Source organism: Genypterus blacodes, unplaced genomic scaffold, assembly GCF_046128005.1.
Source record: "Genypterus blacodes isolate CSIRO-AG114 ecotype Tasmania unplaced genomic scaffold, CSIRO-AGI_Gbla_v1 ptg000022l_1, whole genome shotgun sequence".
Lineage (NCBI taxonomy): Eukaryota > Metazoa > Chordata > Actinopteri > Ophidiiformes > Ophidiidae > Genypterus > Genypterus blacodes.
This window is the reverse complement of record NW_027466835.1, coordinates 6,748,677-6,757,739: the sequence shown is the minus strand read 5'-3', so window position 1 is coordinate 6,757,739 and position 9,063 is coordinate 6,748,677. Positions and strand designations below refer to the sequence as shown.

At 46.2% G+C, this 9,063-nt stretch overlaps 3 protein-coding genes across 3 annotated transcripts; 1 reads left to right on the top strand and 2 right to left on the bottom strand.

Annotated features, from left to right (window-relative positions):
• The first annotated feature begins 119 nt into the window (after nucleotides 1-119).
• Nucleotides 120-1,993, top strand: LOC142992587 (uncharacterized). Its single transcript, XM_076143073.1, has 2 exons — nucleotides 120-342; nucleotides 799-1,993. The coding sequence occupies exons 1-2, from the start codon at nucleotides 249-251 to the stop codon at nucleotides 1,398-1,400; spliced, it is 696 nt and encodes a 231-aa protein (XP_075999188.1). The 5' UTR covers nucleotides 120-248; the 3' UTR covers nucleotides 1,401-1,993.
• On the bottom strand, nucleotides 1,982-4,203 carry LOC142992586 (putative nuclease HARBI1). The gene is made up of 4 exons (XM_076143072.1): nucleotides 3,951-4,203; nucleotides 3,303-3,703; nucleotides 2,838-3,069; nucleotides 1,982-2,757 (listed from the first exon to the last, which is right to left on the bottom strand). The coding sequence occupies exons 2-4, from the start codon at nucleotides 3,615-3,617 to the stop codon at nucleotides 2,033-2,035; spliced, it is 1,272 nt and encodes a 423-aa protein (XP_075999187.1). The 5' UTR covers nucleotides 3,618-3,703; nucleotides 3,951-4,203; the 3' UTR covers nucleotides 1,982-2,032.
• A 91-nt stretch (nucleotides 4,204-4,294) lies between these two features.
• On the bottom strand, nucleotides 4,295-8,866 carry elob (elongin B). Its single transcript, XM_076143074.1, has 4 exons — nucleotides 8,777-8,866; nucleotides 7,187-7,321; nucleotides 6,556-6,664; nucleotides 4,295-5,834 (listed from the first exon to the last, which is right to left on the bottom strand). The coding sequence occupies exons 1-4, from the start codon at nucleotides 8,777-8,779 to the stop codon at nucleotides 5,722-5,724; spliced, it is 360 nt and encodes a 119-aa protein (XP_075999189.1). The 5' UTR covers nucleotides 8,780-8,866; the 3' UTR covers nucleotides 4,295-5,721.
• Between the last annotated feature and the right edge of the window lie 197 nt (nucleotides 8,867-9,063).

Sequence of the window (9,063 nt, the reverse complement as noted above, 5' to 3'; positions counted from 1 at the left end):
GTGTGTCTGATCAATCGCATCGTTTAGGGATTGTAGTTTATTCGGCCCGTGCAAAGAAGGAAACGCTGGTTTGTGGTGATGCGGAAAGGACAGCGATACCCATGATGCAGTGCGACGTTGTTATTGTCATCGTTTTTGCCGATGCGAGAAAATCCATCGGTGCCGCTCCGAAGTTGTTAAATTCCACGCTAGATTAATCGATAACTAAAATAAAACAATATTTTCTGTGATTGTCGTAGTTTAACAGCATGGAAGTCATCGAGACAATTGTGATAGAAAGTGCCGAAATGGAGGAAAAGGATACAGTGGTGTCTAATATGGACGCCGATAAAACAAAAGCAGGTTAGTAAAGGCAGCTGTAAATTATTACAGATTTCATCATAACCGTTGCAAAATGCGAGGAAGGCCTGATGATGAGACTATGATGTCATATATGCGGATGTCATATAGCTGTATGACATCCGGCATTGACTCAAACACGAATTTAAACATCAATAGCACTATAATGATAAATAATAAATCAATCCCCTGTTCAGAGCCAATATTGTGTTTTGTTTACATTACTGGGTAAGAGTATTTAGGCCACAAATTGATATAATAAATGCTCTATTTCAAGAAACAGCACTTCCTCTGATAGTCTTTTTGTTGTCTAAACCCAAAAGAATAAACTCTCCCTGCTCTCTTAGACCCTGATTATGAATTGATGACCTATGAATGAATAAGTTATAGGATGCTTGTGCTTCTGCATTAACATTGTGTCTGAGTTAAAGGAATTCATTGACCTCATTTTGTATCTAGAGTTTGTCTGGACTCTGCAGGCCACCTGGCACCTTGTTCACACCCGTCTGGAGATGGACCAGGCCTTCGACCAGCCGGTGTGTAAGAAAAAGAAACTTTGGGAGATGGTGGCAGAGAAGGTGAACGCTAAGCTGAAGGAGCAGGAGGTCACGGAGGTCTCGGTGAAGGCTTACGAGTGCGACCTCAAGTGGAGAAACATGCTGGCCACGTACAGGAAGAACGGCGAGCGGGCCAAGAGGCTGGGAGCGGGCAGCGTACACTGGGAGTTCTTCAAGGCCATGCACGAGGTCCTGGGCAAGAGCAGGGACGAGATCGAAGCCCAGCGCAGGGCCAAGCTCAGCGGGACCAAAGTGGGCCAGGCCATCGCCAGCAAGAAGTTCACCCCGATCCTCCCGACTCCCCCGGTGACGGCCACTCCCTGCTCCGCCCGGCCTCCTCAGGACGTCCTGCAGCTGTACATGGAGCTGCAGGAGAGGAAACTGAACATGTGGGCCCAGCAGAAGGCTCTGGAGGAGAGGAAGATAGAGGCCATCAACAACCTGGCACAGGCCATCTCCAGCCTGGCTCAGAGGAACACACAGCTGCCAAAGGACGGACATTAGACCAGAGCAAGAGGACAGACACTCTGGACTTTTATTGCAAAGACTTTTACACGCTGCACACTGAGAAATGTCACTTGTGACACAAATGAGGCTTTTAACTTATTTATAGATTTCAGATAGCAGCAGACAGTAGGACATAAATACGATAGGGACATTTGGCTCTAATAACCCTGAGCAGCTCTCATATCAGACCGTGTCTATGACTTTGTTTGAATTTTCAAAATTAAAGCTCCACATGGAAAGCAGGTGATACAATATAGAACACTAGAATTCAATATATGGAGCAGTTTAGGGACAAAGTGGCTGATATTAGCTGCGTTTACATGACGATGGGACCAACACTGGAACTTTATTTACAAATCTCTTCACAAATCGGAACATTTTACGAATGTCACCCAGTAACTTATTCACTCATAAACCCTAAACTGATTTGTTGTGGTCTGCATTTAGTTTTTAATGTGTAACACTTGATGGTGAAATCCTCTTTGACACACACACACACACATTACCACCCTCACGTCCATGTAAATACTGTTTATTTAATCCACGGGAGAGTCACGAGATTGCTTTTCAATAAAGAGTTTTATTTTTAAGCTGTGGATTTCTTTCTTTCTTTGGTAACATCATCGTCATCATGAAGCTCCAGAATGTAGCTTTTTATGCAACAGATCTGAAATGGCGTCCCGTCTCCTCACACCCGCCTCCTCCGTCTCTCCCTCCCCCTCTTGGGTCGCAGCTTCTTCCGTCTGTCCTTCTGGAGCGTTTTGTCCCATGTTCAGGAACACGTTGTGTAACACGCAGGCCGTCGACACCACGGCCGAGGCTCGCTCGTAGTTCCCGATATCCAGGTACCGGAGTCTTTGAAACCTGGCTTTCAGTTTGGCCACAGCTTGATCCAGGATGTCCAAATGTGTCTCCAGCGTCTGGTTGAAGAGTTCCTCTCGCTGTCCATGTCCGTCTGTGAACGGAGTTAGAATGTGAGCGGTCAGCGGGTAGCCGGCCCGGGCCACCAGGCACGAGCCGGGGGGCAAAAGGTCAGGATGTTGCTCGAGTCTGTCCCTCAGAGCGCCGGCCCTGTCCACGTCTGAGCCCTTACTGATTCTGCAGTGAAGGAAGCGGCCCGTACGGTCGCACACAAGCTCCAGGTTTAACCAGGAGTCAGGATGGGCCTCCTTCTTCATCCTCTTCACCTCATGCACCACGCTCTCCACATCGTGTTTTCCTATAGGCAGCCGGATTGGGATACGTGTGTGTCCCAGCACTCCCAGGACCTGTGGGAAACCAGGCTCCTCTCTCCCCTCCTTCTCATTTCCCAGCAAGCCGGAGAATGGAACAAGAACATCTACAGCTTCAGCGCCTGAAGGATGAAGGCAGAGTGCAGACATTAGTCACCGCTTTGTGCCACACGCTGTGAGCCCCGTCGTGACATCAACTCACCAGACGGCCATGTGACTTGCTCCTCCTGCAGTTTGATGACCCGCTCGCAGAAAGAGAAGAAGATCCTGTGGATGTTCCCTTTCTCCAGGCGGAACTGGCTGGAGACGGAACGATAGCTGATGCGCTTGGAGAGGAGAGTGAGAGACAGCAGGACGGTGTGGGACAAGGACAGGCGAGCGCGTCCTGCCAGGCGAGCCTTAGAGTTGGAGCTTTGAAGGAGCTCTGTGATATACTGACAGAGGAGTAAACAAACAGCCAACATCAAGTATCAGAGGGTGAAGATCCACACATTCTTCTCACAGTACTTCCACCTTTCTTTCCCGATTATAATCAATTTGTCACTTCACCTACAAAAAGGTCCAACTTTGTAGATGCTGAGACTTGCATTGTCAATCACCAGGTTGATATACATAATACACACACAGACAGACAGACAGAGACACTCATAAACACAGGAGTACTCACTTTGACTGCCGCGCTGTCCACGTCCTCCAGAGCTTCCTGTGTCTCCGCTGCGTCTCCCTGTGAGCTGTTTGTTGGTGTTTGTGTGGATAAACTCTCAGTCTCCATGCTGGCTTGAGTCTGCATGACGTGTAGGTAAACAGGAGCAGGAGGCTGAGGCTGAGCGGTGACTCGGGCTAACAGGTCCGCCTCCAGCAGCTCCTCCACCGCCTGGTCCAGCCGTAGCTCCAGCTCGTTCTGAGACAGAGGCTGCCATTCCTGCTCCACCATGTCCAGCACGGCTCTGCCGGCTGATATGACGCAGTCACCGGGCTCCATTTTAATCACACACGACGGCCATCCGTTACGACAGAGTTTGTGCGTGTGTGTGCGTGTTAGCTAAAGCACAGCAGTAAGCCATGCCACTGTGGAAGAATACAAGTTAAGTTGGCGCGTCTGCTGAGCTAGCGGGCTAGCTAATGTATGTGACTTTCAGGTGCTGTCGGAAATATTACACTAATTAATCGTTGTGTTGTTTACAAACTCAACCCCGAGTTTGTGTACCAGTTTTCCTCGACACAACTAGAATACAACCTTGCAGATGATTGCAAGTGTTTCCAACTTTTCTCTTGTTTTCTGAACAAGTTTGACTGAACCCGGGACTGGGGTTACCTGAATGTCCCATGATTAGAACGCGAGTGTTCCAGCCCGCCGTGGTCAAATCAGCCGCACCTACATTTACAGTGCGCAAGTATTCTGGTCTTTATGGTAAAATGGATTGAAACGGAACTTGGCGAAGTTAGCGCGAGGATACACAAGCGACTACGTCCGTTTATCAAAATAAACTGGTGACACACATTTACCTTGAAGTGGCTTGATATCTGATATTTGAGGGTCTATCAAATATTTTCCCATTGTTATTCACAATGACTGACATGCTTGTTCAGGAGCAAATCGCCAACACTGCTAGTTTATCAGTGCACAGTATTCTACACAAACACCACAGCTCACAGGTGTGAAAAACAAACGGCTGTTTTAATGTTAACTCAAATCAGTTACAAGTGCAACTTTGATCATGTCACACAGCCACATTTTGCAAATGTTTTAATATGCCTAAACGTCAACAATTTCATTCAGGACAGAAAACCCTTTCCCTGCTCGTACACATTCAAATGGAGGATTTGAGTTGTTGTAATAGTTCTGTTCAGTTCTGACGATCTGGCTAAATAAATCATTCAACATGTGATGTGCTGCTGATGAGGTTATTTCCAATTCACCTTTGGTTTTAGGTAAACAAAAAGCTGTGTGTGTGTGTGAAGCTACAGTATGAACAGAGGGTAAAAAACAACAAGGTTCAGCATGAAATCAAATCCATAATGATTCTGGGTCAGGAAAGGTTGAATGTTGAGCCCACTAATCACAGGCACGGTTCCACAACTCGTCACATCATAAACTACCCGTTTAACAGAAAACATGTTTTATCTCAGTATAAACAATCCAGCCGGTTTGAAGCCAATAAGACGACACGACCTGTCTGCAGTACGTCACAGGATCCACTCACACACTGGAAGGGGAAGTTTGAATGAACCATAATCGCTCCAAATCTTATTCCTCATTAGCGTCACGCCCATCTATCATGTTGTACTGTGTGTGTGTGTGTGTGTGTGTGTGTGTGTGTTACAGACCAACAGACATATTTAATAACCTCTGTGTGAGATCATGTTACTACGCTCATCATCAATATGAAAGGAAAAGTCCCCAACCATTACGCTCTTCTTGACGTCAGATATTAAGCAGTGTGCATTTACCACTTTAAATGATTCTTCAGCTAACGAGTGATTGGATTGTAATTCCTTCTCCATTTCATGCACGAGTTATTGGAACATTGAAAGAAACTTAAGAAATTCACAAAGTCCTAGCTATTGTCGCGACGTATAACCAGCAAAAGTCCATAACCGTGTTAAATCCTACTGATAGTTTAATAAGGAAAACACACACGAATGCCTCAAAATCTCTCCGTCCCGTCCCCCCGTGTCGGCCTGCAAAAGAATAAAAAAAGGACGAGCGAGGCGGCGAGGACCTCGACTCTAAAGAAAGACGAAAAGGAATTAAATACGAGGTACAATTATTTTATGATCAGCCGTTACCAATCCCATGGATGACTGACAGTGTCGTGACAAGTCCGTCGGGGATCCCCAAAGGGTCTTTTGTGAATTTATCAAATTAACTAGCATGCGGTCACCAATTTCAGGACGAGCGCCCCAGTTTGAACCACCAGCCCTCACATTTACAACAAGGGGGAATCCGTGTTTTGTAATGGTTTCTGCTCAGCTCGGGATCTGTCATCGGTGAGGTCAAACTCACCCGCTGAGGCATCGACTTCCCACAATCCCTCCCTCCCCCCGTACGTCCCTACGGTTACCCTCCCCCCCTGCCACGCCCCTCACTGTACAGCCTGTTCATTGGCTGTGCTGCCCGAATCCTGGGGCTTCATAACGTCGGGGAGCTCTGGGGGGGTGGAGAAGGCCTCGATCCTCAGCTGCTCGAATGAATCATCTGGGCAGACGGCACAAAGTGACAAACAGTTGTGAGGGGAGAGAGGGAGGGAGGGAGGGAGGAACAGAAAGTCAGTCAGAGCAGAATATCACACTCACAGAGCTCAGACTGATTTCACTTCACTATTTCTTCCCTAAATAATCCAATTTAGTGAAGCAAAGCCTATGACTGTGGTTTGAAATTAGATTTTGACGCTAAGCTAATAGTAGTACTGGCTGATGGAGGCATAGAGGAGCAGGTGTTGTGCAAGAACAACTGTCTGACAGCAAATGCACCCACATGTTAGAAGAGCACATATGCTCTCGATCCCCCATGAAGGAACCTTTAGAGTCCTCTAGAACTCTTCTTAACCAGGTTTGTTTACTCACAAACCTGGTTAAGAAGAGTTAACAGGGGAAGTTATTGTAAAGCCCGGCTGGAGAGGAAGTTGGGTATCATGACCAGCAGGGGAAGTTAATAACAAAGAAGGATCCTGTGTCACAGTATGAAGTTGCTGTGCTTAGCGCTGCTACACATCATTAAGTTAACAACTGCTGTAATGAGAAACGTCACTGGCAACAGCAGCAGGAAGGATGGAATCCTCCAAGCGTCTGCTCCTTGTTAATGTTTCCTTCTGGTTCTGACGGTTGACGTTGGATGCGAGGACAAAGTGAAGGAGGTTGCATGCTACAAACACTCATCTCAGACACAAAGGAAGATGATGCGTGTGAGGAACTCTTACCGCCCAGACGGAAAGCTAATCCCACTGTGGCTGGAGCCTGAGGCCGGGCCGTCTGGTTTGTGAAGCCGCAGTCTCCGAGTGTTTTACTGTCATTCAGCAGCAGGTCATCCTGGAGGAGGAAACGTTTAGGAAAAGGAACATTTAGACCATAGGCAAGCAGTCTTCCCACAATCAGAATCCGAGTCAGGTCTGGGTTTAGTGAGAGTGACATCACAAAGCACTCGGCTCTGAAGGGCATTCAAACCTCTGTGAGCCAGACGGCTTTAAAGTGGAATAAAAGTGAGTTCAAGTGTAAGACAGTTAATCATGTCAGCTTCCTGCTTTGCATTTTGGAAACATTTCAACAACACTGTGTGATATATCGACCCAATTTCATTTGATTATGCTTATTTAGGAAACCATTAGATGCATCAGATTCTTAAATTGAACATTTCAGACTGATGGAGATCAATTGTTGCCTTGAAACTCAACTCATCACAACACACCGCCTCATCTTTGCAGCTCTAATGAGGGAGCAAGAAGAGAGGTAGCTGTCACCTATCTGTACACAGTTCATCAACCGCTCATTTCACAATAGTAGATATTGTGATGTTTAGATGAGAGCTAAGATGTTGCAGGTCATGAAGTTCACCTTATAAAGCCTCTGGTCCTCAGGTGGCCTCTTCAGGATACCTTCAACGATGCGCTTCAGCTCATAGACTGTGGTGGACTCTTTGGCATCTGTGAAGATGGTCGTCTTATGACGTCTGATCATTAGAAACACATCCTGGAGTGGAGGAAGAGGAAGAGGCACAGAGTTAAAGTGAGATGTTGATGCTCTTATCACAAACCTTCACCATGTCCTTGGATTGTTTTTGGTTTTTTTCAAAATCATCAAGGATTTGCAGGCAGATTTCCCCCCCTGACTCAAACATGTAGCTGTGTCTGTTTCCATCACATCACAATTCATAACAACTAGAATGTAAACAATGTGTGAGTTGGCTGCTCTGAATCATCTGAACTGAACTAGCTGATGAAGAACCTGCTGCAGGATGTAAACAATCATCCTGTCAGCAGTTTGGTATGGTATACTGTAAACTGGGATGTCCTTTCTTGTCTTTGTGGTCGTGTGAGGGCAAAATTAAGCGTAGGAAACTGGACTGTTCAACTTAAGAGACCAAGTGCAATATCCTTTCATGCTGCAGATTGAGTCATGTCAGCCTTCAGGGGTCCCAGAGGGTCCAAACTTGTGTCCAGCCGCGGATAAAACGGAGATTAAATGCAGAATATGTGACGTCACCTCACAACGTGCTGATATTAAAGCAATCAAACGAGAAACATGAAACTTGAGCACTGCCTTGACCCGTTTCTACTCAATTCTGTTGATTGACACCAACACAGCTCTAAAGTACAGAGTGTAACGAGTCATCTGGTGTGTTACAGCGCAGAGTTACGACTTTAGATACGCAAAACCAGCAGAGTTAAGAACTTATAGCCACTGGGACTCTGATGTTACAGGTTACTAGCTGAGTTAACAGAAACTTTCACTCGTTCTCAGTCTTGGTTGTTGACTTAATCAACAAACCAGCTCCACATCGTCGCATTAGACTCTAACAGAAACATTATACCGACAATATGAACACACCAAGACTCTAGCTGCTAGCTTAGCCCCTAGATGGGCTAGTTAGCTTAGCTCCGCGGCTAGGATAATGCTAACTAGTCGTCTCAACAACAGCAGCAGCCCCGGTACTTCCACAATTTAAGTGAACAATAAAACGGGAATCGCACAAACTAACTGAGCGTTTATTAAAGATGACGCCACGACAACCGAGTCCGTTCTATACACGACACCGTTAGCCGAACTTGCTACTGAGAACTTCGGCTAGCTCGCTTATCATCTCGCGTTAGGCTGCAGATTTATCACAGCCAAATTGCAAATCCATGTCAGACACTTCACCGGATAAGAACAGTCCGTGGCTTCATTCTGGAACATTATGGTTTTAAACTGTCATATAGATAACGATTTTAACTCGAGCTTGTCTACTTTGTTGATGTTAACCAGCTAGCATTAGCTAAGGTTAGCTAAACAAAGACACCGTCGCTTTTTTGTGGAAAATCTCCGTTCGGCGGATGGCGGCGGATGTGAAAACACATTGGAACGTTAATCGACTCGTAACTAAAGTGTTATCCGAGAAGAATCTTCGCCATTACGACTCGAGCTGGTTGTGTTTGACTCGCTCACCATTTCTCTCGGTTGGTTGAACAGATAAACGCCTCAGCTGCGCAACGACAACAGCTGAGCTCACACACGCGCCGCCAGCACACACCGACAGGGGGCAGTGTCCGCGCTTCACTCTTTACCTTAGATGACTTAAAATGCTGTTTCGTAATAATGTAAAACCCTATACGACTAACTGCAGCCTCTGGGTGATTGGTTCTCAATTTGACATTCAAACTGGTTTACTGTGCTCCTGATTTATTTATGTTCTCATTTTATAGTTAATCTACAGTTGTAATCCCAAGTTTTTG

Bases quoted from the DNA above. Each gene is read 5' to 3' on its own strand.
- elob (XM_076143074.1), bottom strand. The intron at 6,665-7,186 runs GTGAACTTCATG...TTCCTCCTCCAG, and splicing joins AGGACCAGAGGCTTTATAAG to GATGACCTGCTGCTGAATGA. The intron at 5,835-6,555 runs GTAAGAGTTCCT...CCGTCTGCCCAG, and splicing joins ATTAGCTTTCCGTCTGGGCG to ATGATTCATTCGAGCAGCTG.
- LOC142992586 (XM_076143072.1), bottom strand. From the start codon at position 3,617: ATGGAGCCCGGTGACTGCGTCATATCAGCCGGCAGAGCCGTGCTGGAC. The intron at 3,070-3,302 runs GTGAGTACTCCT...CTCCTCTGTCAG, and splicing joins TGGACAGCGCGGCAGTCAAA to TATATCACAGAGCTCCTTCA. The intron at 2,758-2,837 runs GTGAGTTGATGT...TTCATCCTTCAG, and splicing joins GCAAGTCACATGGCCGTCTG to GCGCTGAAGCTGTAGATGTT.
- LOC142992587 (XM_076143073.1), top strand. From the start codon at position 249: ATGGAAGTCATCGAGACAATTGTGATAGAAAGTGCCGAAATGGAGGAA. The intron at 343-798 runs GTTAGTAAAGGC...TTTTGTATCTAG, and splicing joins CGCCGATAAAACAAAAGCAG to AGTTTGTCTGGACTCTGCAG.